This window comes from Siphateles boraxobius, unplaced genomic scaffold (genome assembly GCF_051911475.1).
Source record: "Siphateles boraxobius isolate OS27281-9 unplaced genomic scaffold, OSU_SipBor_1 24, whole genome shotgun sequence".
Taxonomy (NCBI): domain Eukaryota; kingdom Metazoa; phylum Chordata; class Actinopteri; order Cypriniformes; family Leuciscidae; genus Siphateles; species Siphateles boraxobius.
In genome coordinates this window covers 8536196-8558674 of record NW_027508855.1, presented here as the reverse complement: position 1 = coordinate 8558674, position 22479 = coordinate 8536196, and the positions used below count along the sequence as shown (strand labels likewise).

The following is a 22479-nucleotide window of genomic DNA, read 5'->3' as shown; positions in this document are numbered from 1 at the left end:
ATTTGAATTTCCCACCATTTTTAATCACCTTTGTGCCTGTCAGTTTGCTTCAATAGTCACGTTTTGAGACAAATTTATTTTTAACGTTACAAATACTGCATGTAATCTCTTAGTAAATATGAAACGTATAAACACTACTGTTCAAAAGTTTTGGGTAGGAAAGATTTTTTTATGTTTTTCACAGAAATCTCATTATAAAGTTTATATTATTATCAACATTATGTACATAAAATATATTATCATGAAAAAATCAAAACATTTTATTTTTAATTATTTGATGAAGTTCAAAAGAACAGCATGAATTTAAAATCTTTTTGAAATCTTTTGTAATGCTGTAAATGCCTCACTCTATATATTTATTTGTGTGGCATATATAGGCTATATATTTTATATCTATATATCTTTATATCTATCTATCTATCTATCTATATATATATATATATATCTCTCTCTATATATATATATATATATATATATATATATATATATATATATATATATATATAGCCTATTGAAAGCTGAAAATGTGTTTTAGAAAACATAGTTTGCAGGAACACACAGTTTCCATCATTCCATCCATCTCCATCATGAAACGGACACTCTAGGATAAAGACATGGAGTAAAAGAGAAAAAAATAAGACAAGAAGAGTGGGTGTAAGAAAAACAACTGAAACAAAGAGAAATCCAACTGAGCTCTGTGTTGAGTCACAGTGGATAACTAGGCCAGTGTTAATTTTAATGTAGGCTATCTTCACTCCAGAGTGAACCAAACTAAAGGATAACAGACCCGGTTTTTCTCTGAAATCACACACACTCAGCGTTCATGATGTGTTAAAACATTGCCTTGACCTCTGAAGGAATTGGAGCACATGCCTAAACTACACTACGCACACACATATGCTCTCAGCCAACATAAAGATCCCTTCAAATACACACACACCACACTGACTTCTAATCATTAACACGTCTGAAAACAGTTATTAACCATCGAATCGTAAAATTTGAAACACCACTTAAAACACGTTCACTTCGATTTTCAGTCTCCATAGGGGTTAAAGCTCCTCGGTCATTCAGACCTGAGAATTCCTTGGCTTACTCCAGATTGACTGGGGTGGAAGCAGAAACTCGTGTGCGTGCGTGCGTGTGTGTGTTCGGGTCAGCGACATCCACCCTGTTCTTATGCTTTAGAGAATCGTAGTCCTAAGGAACTTTATCTCAGACTCAGTAACATCTGATTTTGTTTTTGTGGAGAATACGGAACTCAGTCATTGCAAACCACCAAAAATACAAATTACTTGCAACACACACTGACACACACAGTTACATGCGCTCCCCGCTGATAGGAAAGGAAAGGAAAGGAAACATAGTAGCTATTTTACCTTTGTGAATTGTGAGTTGTGAATGTGATGCAACATAAAGACCGTGTAGCCTACAGCGAAATAACTACAAGTAACTTTCCGTTAAGCTGTCTACACAAGAAAACAAACAACGCGATGCTGTCCAATATACAAATAAATGATTTAAACAGCATTAGTAGAGAGAATTTCACATTTAAAGAATTTAGCTGAAATACACCGAAAATATTCAGAACCTGAAATCGCTACCCAATCCTAGTAGCCTACAGGTAAATCCTATTCAGTACTGATAAACTAAATCTCGAAACTCTTAAATTCCAGGGCACGTTTGATCCTGTTTTGAAAAAAAAGAAATGTATATGTTCTGAAAAAAAGTAGGCTTAGATATAATATTGAATTAATGTAAATCTGTACCTAGCAGCCAATTCAGTGCAGATTAAAGTTTGATTGCTCTATCAAAACAACATCCAAATAGCATTTTGGACACATCAAAACATTTCATTAAACGCAAAATTTCATAATTCTCAAAACTGTATTTTTCCCCCATCCCCCATCACTCGGCAGAAAGACAGAATGAGCAATTTTCTATTACTTGGACCTGTATATCAGAGCGCTGGTGCATAAGAAAATAGGTCAAGGCTATGTTAGGGAACATGTTTGCAGGCAATCACAGGTTTAATGAGCCTTAACATCTTCCCCACAAATCTCGAAACCCTCAGGGTCACACCCATATCGGAGACACAGGCATTCAAATGCACAACTTTTCAATTTCTTGCACTTGCAGACGGTTGGTAAGTTCCTGGAAAGACTTCTAGAAAGGCCAGACAATCACTGTACAGTGCGTTAACAAAAACCAAGTTAGGAAGAATTCAAATGAAACGAGGCATAAATAAAAATAATTTACTTTTATTTAGTTTCATTTGTACCAGCTGCTTTGATCGTGCAGACAGAAAACATTGTGCTACCAGGTGTCAGAGGAATGTCTTTCATCCAGTATTGTTTGATTCAAAATGCTATTTTATTGCAATATTCAACGAAAGTGGTTATCCTGTCAGGCATTGGAGGAGGTGTTCAGAAGGGATGCATTTAAGAAGTGAGATGAAAATTTACTGACCACAACAGGGAAAAAAACACAGCACTTTTCAATACAAACAACAGGTATAGATTTCCCTCAGTAGAAAATTAAGTGATACAGTTTGAACCAATCCATGAGCAGATTGAAATCACAGCCCCAGAGGCAGCATTGCATGTCCCGATCTCAGAGAGTTCAAGGTCAAAATGACAGATGAAAGGCTGTTTTTGAACTTGGCTTTTCCCAAGTTCACTCCACAGAGATATGGCCCGAGAACTGAGAAACCGAAATATTATTCAGTCCTCATGGATGTTGAAAAGCTTGGCCACCTCATTCAGATCTGTATGTTCCTCTCCATCTTTGATTATCTACAAATAAAGACAAAACAACAAATTAACAATCTTAATCAGAGAAACTATAAAAGGTAATATGATTTACCTTCATATTAGCTACCAAAGCTCGAAATTCAGTATGAACTCATATAGTCAGCCTAATGGTGCACAGGTTATTAAACAATCATGATTTATTTATTTAAGACGTATGTGTGCATTAAAAGTACCATTTTGGCAACGAGAACCTTTCTGAGCCAAATGAAGATAAAGATGTGTTCTGGCGACTGGCATGTTTATTGAACAAATCAGATAAGAGTAAATCGAGAGTCAGTGAGAAGCTCATTTGATTGGCTACATGAAGAAGGTGGACCCGCCCTCCTCTTCGTGCTTGCCAAGCTCAGGGAGTAAGAGAATCGTGCCAAAACTGTAAGCGCAGGTAAAAAAAAGCGACACAACTGTACAAATCGGGTTATTTCGGGAACTATTTTGCCCCATGCATACAACAAGCCATTCAGACATTTGCAACAGTTTATTTTTTTTACACAAAGGTTGGTTTTACGCGACCAATCTGTTTTTCAGTTCCTGACTTTATTGTTTTCGCTCGCAAATTACTGTTCACAGGCCTGCAATGCTTTTGGACGTATTTGTGTGCAATAAAGGTGCCAAAAGTGTAAACGCGGAAAAAATGGAGGTCAGAGGAATACAGATCCTATTTATTTTGTGTTAGCATGAAGCTGTAGCTTCACAATACATGAATTACACTTACGAATAACAGTAAAATGCTGCAGATATTTTTTTATTACACTTGAAAGGCGATTTACACCTTTACAAATCTTCTCATGCCCATGCAAATTGAATGTACGCTTGCAAACTTATGTACACTTTCACAAATCTTACCCTGTGCATGCAATTCTTTACGGCATCATATTACCATCATAAGAAACACTGAAATGAAGATGAATGGAGAAAGGGAATGATATCTCTGCTCACCTTCCTTGCGACGGGCATTCTGTTGAAGACGTTCCACAGAACGATACCGACCACCACTTTGTCCCTCAGGTAAAATATCACTCCCTTCCCATAATCCTCCTTCTGCTGGATAGGAGGTGGAGGGGCCGCTGTTCCTGTCTTAAACGCCCCGGCAACCTCCTCCGTCTCACTCTCGGAACGGATTCCGGTGCCTGTAAACAGAGAATACTTTGGGGTTTGTTTTGTGCATTTTTGTTTGCACTCTGCTATTGAATGCAAATGATGATGATTGATACTTTATTAATTCAAGGCATCCAGTACCACAAAAGGTCACAATATACCAAAAAAAGGATACAATATCAAAATAGAGTAATAGCAAAAATGTTAGCAAATGTTTGTGTACCTGATTGTTCGGTTGCAGCTTTTGGTGTGTCCTTGGCCGTGGCTTTTGCAAACACTCCCACGGTGGGCAGACTGCTGTCCACTATACCGATGGCTTCATATCCAACATCTGGTCCTAGATCACTCCTGAAGATAGGACATTATTGTGAGTGCTGCATTATGCTTCAGGGTTCCCACTCTTTCATGAACGCCAGATTCAAGAACTTTAAAGGACTTTTTAAAATCACTTTTTATTTTAGATCAAGCACAATAAAAGACATAGGTGGGTTTGTTACTGCCAATCTGGACAGTATCAAATACCTACTGTACCTGTGTTATTCATTACTGCAGCAATGTTAAGCCATATACTAACAACTAAAATCTAATTTAAGAGGGCTAGTACAGTGTACTAGAGAGCGAGCGAGATGAGAACACGACATGTAGATTGCCACTTTCTTATTCATGCTTATTAATTTTTTTGATCCAAACAACAAGTTTTGACAAAATCAAATTTTATAACAAAAAAAAAAAAAAATATATATATATATATATATATATATATATATATATATATATATATATATATAAATAAATAAAAACAACAACAACAACAAACTTTAGCCTTTAAACCATTTTTTAAGAAAAGGGATAAAAGATTATACATATTAATTATAATTATGCATAAAATCATTAAAATATGATTATATACAATATTCTAGATACCTTATTATTCTACATTTTTTAAAGCACATTATCTTTCGATCAATCCACTGGTTAACATTTACAACACTATGTATAAGCTATGTGAGAATATGGGTCATTCTTCGCAGATTGGTCTGAACAAAAACAACAGAATTTAATTTGAATTTAATTTCAATCACTGACAGTAGATGGTGCTTATGGAACTGCAGAAATATATTGGTTTTCCCAGTTACCTCTGTAATTGCAACAATTTAAGCACTATTCATTGGAATTCTGATTAGCCAATTTTTATGTAGCTCAGTACTGAGCCAAGCAACATTTAATTTTCTACTTCTCTGATATTGAGCTAGTTAAACAGCTCTACGCCTCATGTGTTCATCATGCAGGGCTGCCTGTGCGTAATCACAATCCATGTGCTCACGCTGCTTTTTTCTCAGGTTTTTCCTACTTTCCCCCCAATTCGGTAACAATGTTTCTTTCTGGCTTTGGCAGGGCACAAAGACCAATTTTTATAATAAGCTAATTTAGTTCATGCTTAATTCAAGCACTTTCACTTTCTTATGTTTCGGATACTTTCTAGTCCTTGAAACCATGTGTCTGAAATTTAAGTACTTTCAAGGAACCCTGATTGCTATTAAAAACACATATTAAAAGGTGAGTTTGTTGAAGATGTGTGGTTACCAGAACATAGACTGATGCCAATAGGGTTTGTTGGCTCCAGTCATGTTCTCTCCAGCCAGTCTGCCGCTGACCACCGCGTGATCATGGTGCTCCACACGCCGGCGGCCCAGTCTGATGTCATAAAAACATGCAGCATCCCCTGCCTAGAACACAAATAAACAGGAGCCTTGATTCAGTACAGTTCTGAGCCATTAATCTCCTTTAGGACATTAGTGTCTAAATATCGATACTTTAGTAGTATAAGATCCTCCTGTCTGCCCTTTCATAAGTTTTGCTGGAAAAAACCTCAGTCCTACGTACCACCCAGATGTTGGAGCGAGCCTGGAGCTCAGCGTTAACACGGTACCCTCCGAAATCAGAGTCCACCTCCAGCCCGCCTGATTTGGCAAGTTCCACACTGGGCTCCAAACCAACTGCTGCCACAATGTGGTCCGTCTTCACCTAAAACAACAACACAATAAAAAAAAACGTATTGTTTTTATTTAACATAATACAAATACTGTATAACCATAAAAAAGTGTAATTAGCAAACAGATGATCAGGCCATGTTATGATTGGCTGACGGATAAGCAGACTCACCACTCGTCCATCCTTCAGTTTGATCTCCAATTGGTCATTTTTGTAGCTCACATTTTTCACTAGAGCATCCGGGATAACGTTCACACCCTCTATGAATGGTCAAAAGGTTAGCTGTGGTAAACTTTTGGCTTTCAAACTTTTCAAAATGCCTATATTTTGAATTTGGACATTTAACCCTTTCACACGTACGATCACACCGGTGTGATCAGTCTTGGCTGGTCCCTGGAGCGTACGGTCAGTGCATCACGTGATCAACTGAGCCAGAGAAGGACCCACTCAGTGCTGTCATATATCACAACTATTGAGTGTTTTCAACCACATAATGTTTATTTTAGGTTTCAGACATTTAAATACACACAAGTACTAGCAAAACAATGATTTTGAGTTTGTAACATACACACTGATGTCTATGGAAGCGGCAATAATAATCCGTTACATTATAATAAGACAACACGTTTTATTCATATCAGATACACATTGTGTAAATAGCTTTACATTTGACCCAATTCTTCTCCCAGTTCACCGGCCACTTACTTTCATGCATTTCGTGAGAAGTGGAGGAATTGACGTGTAATGCCAACAGATCCGATTCTCTGGACTGTGAAACAAACTAACATGGCGCCGCCCATCGTGCATACAGCTCAACTAACGCGATCGTTATAAAGGTGTTTAAACAAAACACATCCATTTGCACATATTTGACAATCGGAATATCAGTGTTTCATACTATAGCTAATACATTTGTGAATATTTTTAATAAAAAAGGGAAAATGACATAAAAGCAGATCATCATTCATTCAGCGCTGTGTTGTGGTTGCGCTGTGTCACGTGACAAGCAATGACGCGTCACCATGGAAACATTAAAGTGACAAGTTCTAAATAACGGTCGTCTTGAAAAACTCACACTGGGGGGTCAGTTAGAATATTTTAAACTTACGTGTGAAAGGGTTAAAGTTAAAGGAACCAATTCCAGCGTCCTTTATTCAGTGTTGCCAACTTAGCGCCTTTGTCGCTATTTTTAGCGACTTTTCAGACCCCTTTAGCGACATTTTTTTTAAAAAGCGACTAGCGACAAATCTAGCGACTTTTTTAGACAAACCTCAGTAACCTCCAGATGTTGCCAGTACTGTTCTGCGAGCGCAAGCTCTTGCTTTCTCCCTGCCGTCACTCTCTCTAACTGCGTCTACCTTGTTCAGTGAATGGCTGAGAAGAGCAGCAGCACATTCATGTGTTGAGCGCGCGCCAGTTTTTTTTTTCCCCACGGACTTGTCACTTATCTGCTTCTCTTTTGTTTTATTTTTAAAGAGTTTTGTTTGACCATTTTAATTTACTTTCTTTTCTTGTGCTTATTACTTGTAATACTCGCTATCACAGAGCTTTCACCCAGTTCCCGAACTCTCTCAATTCAGATAATTTTACACATATAAAAATATTTAGTCATTCACTATATCATAGCTACTTTTTCTATTGTCTGACAAAAATAATATAGGCAATGAGAACAGCTTTATTGGACATTCGGCTATATTATATTATATTATATTATATTAAAATACAGAATGTTAGCATGAATTTAGAGGGAAAACACATTAGGCAGGCAGAGAGCAAGTACGATGCGATGATGTCATGAATATGCTAATTAGCATATGACGTCATCTAGCGACATTTGGCGACTTTTAGGGAAGGCGTCAGCTACTTTCCTTTGAAAATAGTTGGCAACAGTGCCTTTTTTCATTCTCTTACCTTTCCGGACTTTCTCAGTGGTCCAGTTACTCAAGTATTCAGGCAGTACTTTTCCCATGTTACCCTTCTCTGGGAACATCTGGATCACCTCTAAACCAGGGTCCGCAGCTAAAAGAGGGAGAGAGAGAAAGAAAGCGACGGCAAAAACAAGGAGGGGAAAATTCAGTAGTTTGTTTCATAAAAAAAAAAAAGACATCCATATTTATATGAAAGCCAACCCCAACCCTTATAAAAAGATAAACACAATTGCAATCAATTATTGATTTCAACTGATATGACCAAACTTGTAATTAATAATGTGTTCTATAATGTAATCTATTACATGACACATTCTAATGTAATATAATCGGACTACTTTTTGATGACTTAGATTACTTTTGAACTGATTTAACACACTGATTTGAATAGGAAAGTCTTGTATCATATTTATTAGAGCTGAGAGAAAAAAATCGATTCACCTAGCTATCGCGATTTTTTTTTTTACAATTCTAAAATCTATATTTTTTTATTCCAGAATCAATATTAATTCAAATGCTTTATTTTTGTCCTTGCTTGTAGATGAGGTTGACAGAAGTTAGCCACTTTCGTTCCAACAGAGGATGAAATGTGTTGTTATCTATATGAGTGTTGAGTGACGAAATATCCCAAGTGGACGCGTGGAAGAGACGTGAGACTGAAAGCACTGAAAAGCCCTAGCGATACTCATATGCTGAGAGAGAGATAAGACAATAGAGCTGCACGATTCATCTATAAAAGACTGATCTCGATTCAAACACCCATGCGATCTTTCAATTCGTCTGTCTTTTAAATTTTGACAAAATCATATCGAAACATTCAAAGCTGTTGGCGCTGCCGCTGACCCGGAGAGAGTAGTCATGAAACAGCTTCACAAACAGTCTTTTCAACCTCATAGTATCATTATCTCTGTGATGCAATAGTTAAAATTATAATAGAAGTACTTGGATAAAAGTTTAAAGTCCACATATGAACACTGATGTCTACGATAGCGATCAAAATCAGCTTTTGATAGAAACTTGCGACAAGTGACAGTTAAAAAATGTACTTGATATTGAATATCAAGTTTTGATATACAGTATTGATACTGTATGATGCTTCTGAAATAAAAGTCAGAAAGATGTGATGATTTGTTTTTGTAAATATGACTCATCTTATACATCATGTACAGTCTGTATAAGTGCATGATTTAACTTTCCCGATGGTCTAGAGTTTAAAAAATTGCAATATATTGCAATATCGTATCGGCACCCAAGTATCGTGATAGTATCGAATCGGGAGATAGGTATATCGTCCCAGCCCTAATATTTATATACAATCCAAAGAGAAAGAAAATATAATCCATTCTCATCAACATGATGATATACATTAAACATCACATTACATCAGTCAACTGATGTTTCCACAACTGAGGTTTGTGAAGGAACTGCATTGGGTTTATAAGCTGATAAAACAAAAAATTAATTGAATCATAATTTTACATTAAAAACAATCCATTTAAAACACTTTAACACAAATAAAAAACAAAAAATGTGACCATGTGACCATTAACAACATAAAACTGCAGACATGCAAATGTGTTGTTAAATGAATGCCTTAACTATTAACTTAAAATTTCAGGGGCTAAGAATATATATATTAATTCAAAGAGGTTCTGCTGAAAACAAATTCCATTCCTCCGTTACATGTAAATACAAAATGGCAATTGTGCATTTAATTTGTTTGAAAGACAAAAGCCTTCTACAGACATACTAGAGTAGTAATACAATGTTAAATGACTCACTGAGTGATAATTCAAATAAAAATTAAAATGTGTTAGTCAGGGTTTGATTAGATATGCAGTGTTGAGAACATTCTCCTGTGGTTATATGCTATGTGGTCTCTCCATTTTACATGATCATGTAATCAATAAAAAAAGTAACTAATCTGATTTATTTTCAGAACATAATATAATGCAATTACAACTACATGATTTTTGGAATCTTTGGTAACACTTTATTTTACAGCGTCCTTGTTACATATGTTACATGTACTTACCATAGAAATAACAGTAAATCATAATCATACATAATTACATGGAACTAACCCTCAACCAAAACCTAATCCTACCCTAACCCTATAGTAAGTACATGTAGTTGCTTAATATTACTCCGTACTTAAATATATAATTACACTGTAACAATGACACCTTAAAATAAAGTGTAACCGAATCTTTTCTTAGAATCAACACTTTTGGCCTGATCTAAATGACAGCTGAGGGTTTGGACTCACATCTGCGACCCATGGCACATGCAAGCTCACTCCCGAGGAAACCTCCGCCAATGATGGTAATGGACTTCACCTCTCTGCTGATCTTCTCTAGAGATCTAAAATCTTCAATCTACCAAAAAGACAAACAAATTTCCTTTAGTTTTCCAGTTATTACATATTTTTAGGATTTACAGAATAAAGATTTAAAAAAAAAAGTTTACACTTGAACATAATAACTTTGTTTAATATAGAAATTTCCATTAATTATTTTCCCACAATTTGAATTTCCTTGCTATTTCCTGGTTTTCCAGGACTGTAGGAACAAGATATAGAATGTGAGCAACATAGAAGGAAATGTATATCAAAGAAAATATTCAACCCAACAGTGATGTTTGTAAAATTGTACACAAGGATTGATGTAAATTAGTCCTCTGATTAACAAGAAAAAGAAAAATATACTCTTGCAATTTATAGTGGTGTGCAAAATGCTACAGCAACATTATTAACATAAGGGTGCCCTCCAGTGGTGTTCTGCACATTTACATTTATGAATTTGGCATCTCATGAAATTAGTATATGCACTTAGTAAAAGAGCTCATCTAAAGCAGCATGTTATTTTGGCTCTAACTGTACTGAAACTGTAGATTTAGGTATAATCTGATCCTCCTGAATCAAGTGCATTTCAGTCAATTGACAAATATTAAAGTCAAAATGAAACAGCAATCACAACCCATTTAATGCGCATTGTTTGAGTGAAATAGGATAGTTATAAAGAAAGGAAGGAAATGGGGCAATACATGATTTTTCCATCATCTGAAAAGAAAAGCTTTCAGTGTCTGAGTGATTTATTGCATGTTGATAAAGAAAACCTTTTTTCCTTTAGAATAACATGTACCAATGAATTGTGCACAATAAGACCAGGAACATGTTTTCAGAACATAAATCGGATCAATATTGATTTCATGTTGACAAACATATTAATTGGGGATTTGATTTGAACACTACTGCTCCACTCTGCCCAAAATATCTGCAGCAAGACATACTTTCCTAAAGAGGGTTGTCCTCTTCTTCACCTCCTGTCCTGCCCTGTCAATCACTTGCAGGTTCCTAGGCACCCCACCTAATACACATACAAATATTCATTTACAGGACAGTCAGCAATAGATTTTACAACCCTGCGTATGTTCATGTGCATATGTGTTTTACCTGTGGCAATCAAGCACTTTTCATAGGAGATCTCTGCACCATCACTCAGTTTGACTTTATTTTCTCTGACATCCATGTGTACCACCTACACCATAGGTACAAACACACACACAGGGTTATGATGAGGACAACTCATTCACACACATTTAGCAATCCATAAAATATTTCCTCCTGTTCTGCAACTTTTTCAGACTTGTTCAAGTGGACATAATTAAGAGTGCAACTCCACAGCAACATGAGATGCTGATGTCAGAGTTTCTCACCTTACGGCCCGTGAGCACAGCCACACCCCCATTCTCAACTTTAGCAAGATCCGCGGGACTGATGTAGAACGAGGGAGGCTGGAAGTAAATACTACAACAAAAATAAATAAATGAATATCACGATATATGCAAACAGACTGAACAAAAAATTCTGAAATATGATGCAATTATGAACCTTCGACAAAAAAGTATCAGAGTTAGGTCTGGTACACACCTCCTCTCTTTGCCATTCCATTGTTTGAAGCGCAGTGTTTCAGTGACCTTGGGGTCATCAGAGAACCAGAGCTCTTTAGAGAGAGGGGGTCTCATGTAGGGATGTTCAGACTCCTCTGTTACAATCAACACCTAATCAAACACACACACACACACAGGACACACACACTTTAATACATAGATATGTTTTGCAGATGGGATTTAGAATGGGCACATCTGTGGTACATAAGTACTATTTTTTAAATTGGCAGAAAAATAAAAGATTCCACGAAATGTATTTTTAGGGCTCTTAAAATATATGTAAACGTACCGAAGAAATTACTTAAACACCTTTAATGAAACTTGATGTTTATATTATTCACCAAACTTGATTATATTACTCTTTCTGCTTTCCAAATCCTGGTCAGATTAACTGATTCATTGTGATTTTTCTACTGCCATCACTTGTTTCGAACAGTGAAAAAAAAAAACAGCAATCTGCTTAAGAGTTTTGTTTAAAAAAAAGTTAATCTCAGACACGCTGTCAACTTAAAAGCATAAAAAGTAAATATTTTCCTGATATATTAACAGATTTCTTTAGTACAATGACAATAAAAAAAGCATTTTATTCAATTTTGAAAACGATGGTTTAATTTTGTTGTCTTTACAATATCACATGTACTGTACTATTTTCTATATTACTGCTATTATTAGAGGAAAATTTGTCTTTATAATTAAGAATGAAAGCCTCACACAAGGTCCCTCATCCTCATATTTGGGGGTTCTTGGCAAACCAGTTTAATTGATTGTATTGATGAAGTATTTATGATTACAATACTTGAGTGTTAACGCTGCCAAACTACTACTAAACTAAAAGACTCACCCTGGCACCAGGGTCACGTGCCCGAATGGACCGAGCTGCAGCAAATGAAGCTGTGCCTCCACCAATAAGCAGATAGGGAGCGTGTTCAGGGACATCTAAGTGAGCAGCAGTGGGTTCAAGGGGCACAGCCGCAGAAGCAGGCTCAGGATCTGCAGCTGGTTACAGAAAGACAAATTTAGTACAACACACATACACAAACAAGCGTTTATGAATAACTTGACATGAATCGGGAATTAGCCATGTGAGTGCGCTTAACATTATCTGTACAAGAATACGTGAGTGATCTCAGGAACACAGCGCTAGATGAGGGGAGAGATTAGCATTTTTATAATATTAGTGCAAACGATAGCTCGAATAATCTGGAAACACGGCTGCAAATTGGTCATAAGAGTGTGACCTTGTACAATTAGCATTACCCATTAGCATTAAATCAGTCACACTTTGACACAACAAACGTTCAAAGGATGAAATGGCTAAGTGAAAGATAAAAAAAGATAAGGGCTTGAAAAGGAGTGAGGACAATGTGTTTATATAGACAAGGCAAACAAATGATATTCATTGTTTAAGGAAATAACCAACCAAAGACAGACCAAGACACAATCTAGTCAAACAACTAAAAAAAAAATTATATGTAGCCTAGCCATAAAAATCAAAAGGTGTAGTAATAGAAAGTTTTGAATAGGTGTCCATATGTGTAAATTAAGTAATTATCAGTATATTTTATCGGTAACATGTATACTGCAGAACTGATTCCCATCCAGTCAAAACTGGACTCTTACCACTCTCAGAAACAGATGAAGCCTCTGGAACATGCTCAGCGATGATTACAGGTGTGGGCACGGTTTCTTAATCGCGATGTTAGAGGAGAGGAAATATGTTAACCTCAATATCCAAATAAAAGTATTTTCCTCCTTAAAAATCCTGGATTTCCATGCAGATGTGTCAATCTTACCACTCTCAACTACAGGAGCTAAGGGCTCTTCACACTGTGGAACTGCTGGAGCTTCTTCAACAGGTTCGGTTACAGGGAATTCAATGAATGACTCCGCTACAGAGGCTTCAACAGGTTCTGTTACTGGAGCTTCTACGATGAGTTCCGGAATTGAAGCTTCTACAATGGGTTCCGGTACAGGTTCTTCCACAACGGGTTCAGTTACAGGAGCTTCTGCAACAGGTTCAGCTTCAGGGGACTCCACAATAGCTTCAGTTACCGGAGGTTCTTCAACAGAAGGTTCTGTTGGAGTTGGTTCTTCAGCAACAGGCTCTAATGCCACAGATGAGCAAAACACAAGATTGTTTGACTGAGACAGAAGATGCACCAAAACAATCCTCCACTCCATCTTCCTCAGCTCTTAACACTTATAACTGGCTCTGGAGATGGTTCTGGGATGCATTCCAGAGGTGCTGCAACATCTAAAGCAGGATTAGGATTTAAAAAAATACCTAGCATTTTTCATTGCTCTGAATCCTAACACTTTCAACCTTTAATAGGTTGTACGAGCACGGTTCTTCTGGTGAAAAAGGAAAAATGAAGGATCCAGTATGAGGAATGAATTTGTCAGAAAAGGGTAAAAACATAAGGAAAAGGACAACAGTTATGGGTGAATGTGAAGGTGTCAGAGTCTTCATCCACTTCCTTTCTTAGTTGGACAGTTTTCTGTGTGCCATTCCATGACAGGATCCTCACGTTTTATGGGGGACTACCATGTTACCATGAAGTGATTCAATTCTCGGGAATCTTCTCTCAGACTTCATTACCTTTACATTAAACTCATTCCAAGATTCTTATTTAAAAAAAAAACTCAGAGCTCCTCTTTGCCATTTTTCTTTTAACACTCGTAGATGATAGTTGATTCTGAGGCTGGGTCAATGTGTCGATGCCAATCAAAAAGACCAACAGAAACTTATGAGGAACATGCGCATTAACAGAATCTTTTTTTTTTCAAAATAAGTTCCAGAAGATGAGAGTTTCTCCAAAACTTCAGCTTCATTGTCCAAGCAGAGGACAGGACAGACAATCCAGACAAATGGATAGTCAAGCCATCTAAAAATCTTTCCAAATAGTTTAACAGGAACAAAATAGTTAAAGCAAGACAAAACAGCTCTCTTCAAAACATCTAAGAGTTAGTAGGACGAACAGAAAAAGGAGGACAAAAATAGTGGTGTTCTTGTGGTGGAAATGTTTGGTTGGTGACAGAATGTGTGAAGCAAAATACACAACTGACAAGTGAAAGACATGATGAAGAAGAGCCTCAGGCATATCCATCAAGGATAAAAGAACTTCATAGAACATCACCTCAATCCAACCAATTTTGGCCCAACGGCAGAAAGAAAACGGATACATTTTGTACAATTTTAACCACTCAATTCGAAAAGCACAGTGTATGAAATTTAGAATAAAATCAATGGATAGTCAATTGGTTGGGTGAGGAACGTCAATGGAGTAACCCACAAGACAGTCACACGAAAACAAATGCTCAGAGTCAAACACTTCATATAGAGGAGACAGTTCACCATGTATGAGCAGAGGTGGAAGGTCACGGTGACAATTCTAAATAAAGCTAAACGTTTACATTTACCATTCCAGGCAGATGCTTATTTAGAGTTATTTAAAGTTTATTTAAGGTTATTTAGGGGCACGTGCATATATGATGCAGAAATATTAGAAGAGTTAAAGATGACATTTACACAAGTAAAAAGACAGTTAATAGGAACATTAAACAGACAGTCACATGCAGTGTCCCAAGAAGCATGCATAACTGAAAGTGACAATTCATGTACATTGTACCAGTCTTTTGTTCACCAAGGCTGCATTTATTTGATATTGAATTTATATAAAATGCAGTATCAACACAGAAATATTGTGAAATGTTTCTACAATTTAAAAAATTTTTTTTTAAATGTAATTTATTAATGTGATGCAAAGCTTAATTTTAAGCATCATTATTCCAGTCTTCAGGGTCACGTGATCCTTCAGAAATCATTCTATTATGATGATTTGCTGCTCAAGAAGACACTTATTATTATTATTATTATTATTATTATTATTATTATTATTATCATCAATGTTGAAAACAGTTGCCTAATATTTTTGTGGAAATGTAACAATGTAAAATTCTTTACTGTCAATTAAAAGTTACTTAAAAACAAATCTTACTTGAACGGTAGTTGTACACACAAACTTATCACAGAAACCCTGGATTTGTTAATACTAAGAGTGCATTTGTTGATCCTACCATGTTATGAATAAAGACCATGTGAAAGTCTACTCTTGATATCTGCATAATGTGTCATTTGTGACAAAGCATTCGCTTTTTTAATGCATTGAATTTAAGGGGACATATCATGAAAACTGATTTTTTCCGTGTTTAAGTGCTATAATCGGGTCCCCGGTGTATCTACCAACCCAGAACACGTGAAAAATGGCAACCCAGTAACTTCGGCAAGCATGACAAAAAATTAATAATAATGTTACTACCCCTTAATCTGCATGTTTCCACCCACAGCGCCGCCATTTGGTTTTCGCAAGCGACAACAGTGTAAACAGTTCTAACGCAATGGCAAAAGTTCGAGCAAAGCATGCAAACTGTTCTGTCGATGGCCGCACAGACGAGCACAGAACACTGTTCGACCAAAAAATGTCACAGCTGTCTTATAAATACCTCAGGGAACTGTGCCAACTTGTGTAAAAGTTAAATATGACGGTACATAGTCGATGAGACATGGTAGTCGATGAGACAGTCGATGAGATGAATTAATGTAACTCCACAACAACTAAAACTAAAAGTTGCAACCTCTTCCTGAGTCTCTCCTTAAAGCTATGGTATATGATTTCAAAGATTGTTCATTATTAATGCCCTCGTTTAGATGCTGGTTATTGTTATATAGTACAATCCTAACAATATGAATAGAAAAAAGAATGAAAAAAATCCATTCACTCTATTGGCTGTACAGCCGCAGAGAAGTTGACCAATGTAAGCTGTCCAGCCGGACAGCTTACATTGGTCAACTGCTCTCATCCAATTACCAGCTCCACTTGAAACTCCGCCTGGCGCTCGCGTCTCCACTGCCCCCGCCCCCGCCCCCCTCCTGCGACATGAAATTGCACGCGTAAGCAGCTGACAGTCTATGGTAGCTAGCTAAGTAGCATATCAGCAATGGATAAAAAAAAAAAAAGACAGCAGCAAGCGTCCCCTGCTTGCCCCTACAGTAAAGTTAGGACGAAAGAGAAAGTCATAAGAGGAACGAGCAGAGATAAAAATAAAAAAAAGTGAAGAACGCCGAACTTTGATTAGGATAAATATAGGGTCCACCATTGACCGTTGGAGGAAGCTTCAGGAAGATATGGGACTGAAGACCGACGCTAACACGGCTGACTTTTTGTTCAGCAGGGAAACATTTATTTATAATTTTATGGTGTGACGTGTTACATAAATAGCTTTTTATCAGTTTGACAACTTGCTCCTGCTGCCGGTCGGCATTGGAATGTTAGCCGTTTAGCATCGCCTCTCACGGGTCAAAGTAATTATATTTCTTGAAGTCCTTGAATATATATCAGTAGGCTTAGCGGGTTTCTGTTCGAGCCGATCGAAATTTGAACAAGATGCGCTGTGTGCTGCAATAACAATTACTGAAAACCTTAGCAATACTAGTAGTATTATACTAATGGTGGTGGGGAGATTAGAACATTTCATGTGTTGCTAATCTTGCTTTGACGTGAACTCAAACGTGACATTGAATTGTTGATGAAGCAACTAAGTTCAAGTGTCTAAAGGCAATTTTACATATGATGTGTGTCCGATGTTTACTACCGGTGATCACAGTTTGACTGAGTGAGGTTGTTCAATTCGTTTCCAGGTGGGAGGGATCAGGTAGCACAGAGGGGAGGGGTGTGTGTGTGGAGGGGCGGGATGAGTTTTTTAAAACTTCCCTAACGTCTCAGGCTTTCTCGACCGATTTTTAACATCGTATACTATAGCTTTAAGGCTGCACTCAGCTACTGGTCATTTCTGAGATTTTGGATGACCGAGATTCGCGTTTTGTTATTGCCGGAGTATCCGAAGCTTGTGTAAAGGATCAGCCGTCTTCTAAACGGGAAAGGGGAGCAGCAGCTCAATTGCATTTAAAGGTACACACACAAAAACGGCACATTTTTCTCACACCCAAAAAGAGGCAAATTTGACAAGCTATAATAAATTATCTGGGGGGTATTATGAGCTGAGATTTCACAGACAAATTTTGGGGACACCATAGATTTATATTACATCTTGTGAAAAGAGGCATACTATGTCACCTTTAAAGGGGACCTATAATGCAAAATTCATGTGAGCTACAGTGACAACAGTCACCATTCCTGTTTACTCGCTGTAGCAGCTGGGGATATACAATGTCTGTCCCAAAAAACATTAAATTCTGTTGTTGGATGTAAAAACGTACATAAGAATCTGGATGTTGTCACGTGACTGCATTTTGGTTCGTTTTGGTTTGGTTCGGACCAGAGCAATCAATGTGGTGTGAAAAGGAACCAAAAAGCCTGAAAAATTCTACAAAGTATAATTTTTCGCCCTTGATCTAGACCAAATGAACCGAACTTCAGATGTGAAAGCACCCTGAGTCACGGAGGTTGAAGTTGTTACTCGAGGACGGATCAGTACCAACTGTTCGTGATCCAGCTTATAGTACTCAAAGTACTCCAAAACGGCCAAAATAGCCCAAGACTCCGAAGGGTGAAAAAGGGGGCATAATAGGTACCCTTTAATGCAATGGGTATTTTTTCAGCCCTTAAAGTAGAAAAATTGCTACCTCCGGTAATTAAATGCTAAATTAAAATGGTTTTTATCATGAGAAATTAAGTTTTCCTTCATTTTCCTATAATGGAATTTGAAAACTGATTTATAAAACTTCCTGTCCAGCCAAAAAAAAAAAGAACAGGAAAACGACAACAACTATTTAATACTAGCTCAACACCCATACTGAACCACTACAGTAGCCAAAAGCTAAAAGTAGTAAAATTAGAAAAACTAAATTAGAAATGATTTTACCTAAACAAACAATGACTAAAATTATAAGTGGAATTGCAAAAAATAATAAAACAATAAAATGTTTGATATGACCTCTTTCAGATTATATTATTTTTTACTAATATGCCACTCTGATAAAACCGAGATAGTTAAGCAATGTTATGTTATGCTATGCACATACCAAAATGAAGACACTGAACATTCAATCAGGAGCTGACTTGATCATTGTACTTAATATAATATAATATACCATTTAGTATGTTCAGGTTGTTAATCCCTTTTCAGACTAAACAGAGTTAAGAATTTCCAAGTCACATGTCCTAATGGAGGTGTTGTGTCATCATGCATGGACAGGACATTGTGTGCATGTTAACAACCATGTGTGCCCCAGTGACAAAGACATATACAATCCAGAGCCATGATACCTCAGAGCACAACAGTATTGGTTCTCTCAAATGTTTTCATCTTTTTTTTTCCAATCAAAATTAGAATTTTAAAACCTTTTAAATAAGAAAGTCATCTGATAACTGACATATTTAAGCTAAGGCTTCAGTAATGCACTGCAGTGCTTTGCGCGTTTAAGGCTGTGAATGTGCACATATAGCAGTGTATAGAAATAATCTCTCACCTTCTTTTGATTCTGCCACAACTTCAGCTGAAACACAAAAGACAACATACCACTGAATTAAACTTAATAATTAAAGAACGAAGACTGATTCTTTTTTCACATCTGTACTGTACTGCAGACAGCAGTAAATTAAAGGCAAAAAACATTTTTTATATGTTAAGAAATAAGTTGACTATAGACACGAGGCACATATCAAGAACTCTTTTAAGATTAAAATATACTAATTGAAACAACTGATAACTGCTAATTAAATGAGACCAGTGATTCATGTCTACATGTGATTAGTGTAATCACTTACCTACAGCCTCAGCTGCTTGTGGCTCTTGTTTAGGCCTACTGGCAATTTCTATCATACGCTCCTTATATCTTTCCTTGTCACCTGAGAGAGTGCGGTATGTCTTCAAACACACAAACAAATAAACAACACTCATTTTGAACTCTGCAAATATGAGAATCAACATCATATATAAAAACATTTGGAAAACAAAAGCTGTGAGGACAAAAAAATGTGAGAACGTTTATGATTGAAATTATATTATTTACTACACTGAAGAAAACCGATGCAACCTTTCATCCATAGTCGAAAATGGAGGGGCTGAGAAACTGCTATACACCCAACCATAATCAAGCTTATTAACCTGTTTCACCAAGTACACTTCAATTCAGTATCTTGTGTGATAAAGTCTGCTACATGTAAATGATTACCAGTTATATTCATGGCACACCTCTAACATCAGATCTTTTCTGAAAACAACTGAGAATGCAGTTTAACTGGCAGAGCACAGCAAAGCAATGCTATTTATATCTTGCATATCAATACACCTTGAGCACACTTTGGAAAAAATAAATAAAAAATTAACAATTTACAAACTAACCACAACCCACACAAGAACAGTACCGATTTGAATATCAGTAAAAGTTGAAGCAACTATGCTAGAAATAAATATTCATTATATTGTCAATATGGGGCTGATGAAGAATCCAATAATAAAGGGGTACTTACATAAACTCCCGCCCCAAGAAATGTTGCTCCAACCAGGACGTAATACAGAGTGTTTTCCCCTCCTGGTGGCCCTGATGACATCTGGGCTTTTTGAACCATATCCAGCCTTCTACCATGTCTCAGCACTGAAAAGTCAATCATAAAAACAAAAATTCTTAATTCTTTATAAAATAAGTCTGCTCAAACTGACTATACTGATGCCACACTTAAATCAAATATATATGGTTATCCATTTCTTCACAAACTCCAGAATAAAAATTTCTCAATATCTTTACACGCATAGGAAGGCATTTTTACTATTCCCATAGTGCTTAATGACTGAGGAACACACAGACTTTCAAGTCGTTCGGAACACAACAAACTCACATGTGCCTCGTTTCTTGGAGACGCACAGCCGATGAAAACTCTAAAATGCCTTAAATTATTTAACATGGGCAAAAGTTGTGTAAGTCGTTTAGTCTAGCGTATGATGCCCACTTTGCCCAGTTTTACCTATGTAACCATTTACAAAGTCTGCAAGTGATGCCTAGCCCTAGTGTTTTAAAATCGGTTTAGGTTAAAAAAATCCTGTAGTGCATTCCAAAGATTACGACTGATATTACCACATATAACTGTAATTTTAAAACGGCATCAGTGGACATATTTGAATGTGGAATAGGGACTATTCATCTCCTTTCTTAAAAAAAAAGAAAAGAAACAATATTTAAAACCAATATTTAATGTCCATGTATTTATTTAGTTGATAAGTATCCGTGATAATGTGCAGGATAGTACAGTCAGCCTATTTTAAAGTGATAGTTCACCCAAAAATAGAAAATTCTGTCATTTACTCACCCTCATGTCGTTCTAATTTCAAACCCGTAAGACTTTAATTCATTTTCGGAACATAAATTAAGATATTTTTGATGAAATCTGAGAGCTTTCTGTCCCTCAACTGACAGCTACGCAACTGAAACTTTGACGCTTCAAAATGTTTATACTGAGTTCATAAAATTGACCCATACGAATTGAGCGGTTTAGTCAACATTTTCATTTTTTGTGTTCGCTAATCAATGTTTATATGTGAATAAAAGCCTAAATTAAATCTGTGCATCGTCTAAACTAAAGCGTCCGAGTCTCTTCAGAAAATGTTGACTAAACCGCTCAATTCATGTGGATTAGTTTTACGATCTCTTTATGAACCTTTAGAAAAGTCAAAGTATCAGTGTAGCTGTCAATGGAGGCATAGAAAACTCTCAGATTTCATCACAAATATTTTCATAACCACAATACTGCTGCGGTGCAATTCACTTAGTTGAATGACAGCAGCATGGAGTTGTCAGGGCCAAAATGTATGAGGCAGACTTTGACGTTCAACGACCTTGGGCCAAAAATTACTGCACACTTGCACTCCTGCATTAGCCCATAAAGTATTCTCGTGACAAATGATATTTTTTACAGAATGGTCGCATAGCGTTTTGCTGAAATTGTGTTTGAACATATACGCTGTGTGACCGCAGATAGCACTAAATGAAACTTATAGATGTGTTTATCTATTCAATTCAGCTCAGTGTGCTTTAACGTTACTTGTTTAACTATCCACACGGTGAAATAAACGCGTATCCTACCAGTGCCTGGACTTGTTTTTCCATAGAAATTGTGCAAGCTGTTGTTCTGCTAGACTGAAATGAGGTTCACAGCTGATTTGCTGAGCCACAGACTTCTGCCGTTTATCTCAACTTGCCTGATTTCCGCGCATTCTGCAGACACAACGAGGATGAGGCCCGGGCCAGCGGAGCCAGCTTATTCCACACTGTCTTGCACTTAAACATTGCGGCTCTACTGTGCTTTTGAATAAGACAGCCTGGGAGATTCACAGCCACGCTCACCGTGCAACTTTTGCACAAGGCCGGAGACCTTCTCAAGTCACACAGCTCCTGCAGGCGCTTCCGGTTTCCGCTCACGTCCCGCCCCTACCTGCACCGATTGGCTGTAGTACTGACGGATTATTAAGTAATTGGTCAGTGTTTGTGTCTGGCAAAATTTCTTAGCGTCTCTCCAGAGTTTTCACTGGCTCAGCGCCACCCAATAGACGATTGGTTATTTGTCGGATACGCCTTAACGGCGTGTGATTTTTCTATTTTAACTTTCTATTATTTATCTGGCGTTTCAGACATTTATAAATTCTAAATGATTTTTAATCATTTAAAGGACAATTGTCAAAAAAAA

General features: G+C 36.9%; 1 protein-coding gene across 3 annotated transcripts; it reads right to left on the bottom strand.

Moving 5' to 3' along the window:
- Positions 1-2245: 2245 nt before the first annotated feature.
- On the bottom strand, positions 2246-22231 carry aifm1 (apoptosis inducing factor mitochondrion associated 1). 3 transcript variants are annotated; one of them, XM_077241225.1, is made up of 20 exons: positions 21995-22207; positions 20272-20396; positions 19567-19666; positions 19269-19295; positions 13978-14033; positions 13573-13885; positions 13400-13465; positions 12621-12775; positions 11760-11890; positions 11546-11636; positions 11283-11367; positions 11120-11196; positions 10098-10206; positions 7812-7919; positions 6072-6160; positions 5793-5933; positions 5493-5635; positions 4132-4256; positions 3750-3940; positions 2246-2795 (listed from the first exon to the last, which is right to left on the bottom strand). In XM_077241225.1, the coding sequence occupies exons 1-20, from the start codon at positions 22080-22082 to the stop codon at positions 2724-2726; spliced, it is 2292 nt and encodes a 763-aa protein (XP_077097340.1). In that variant the 5' UTR covers positions 22083-22207; the 3' UTR covers positions 2246-2723. The 3 variants fall into 3 exon arrangements, with proteins under 3 accessions (XP_077097340.1, XP_077097341.1, XP_077097342.1); XM_077241226.1 differs by lacking the exon at positions 13978-14033 and having other exon boundaries at positions 13573-13884; positions 21995-22231; XM_077241227.1 differs by lacking the exons at positions 13400-13465; positions 13573-13885; positions 13978-14033 and having other exon boundaries at positions 21995-22214.
- Positions 22232-22479: the final 248 nt, after the last annotated feature.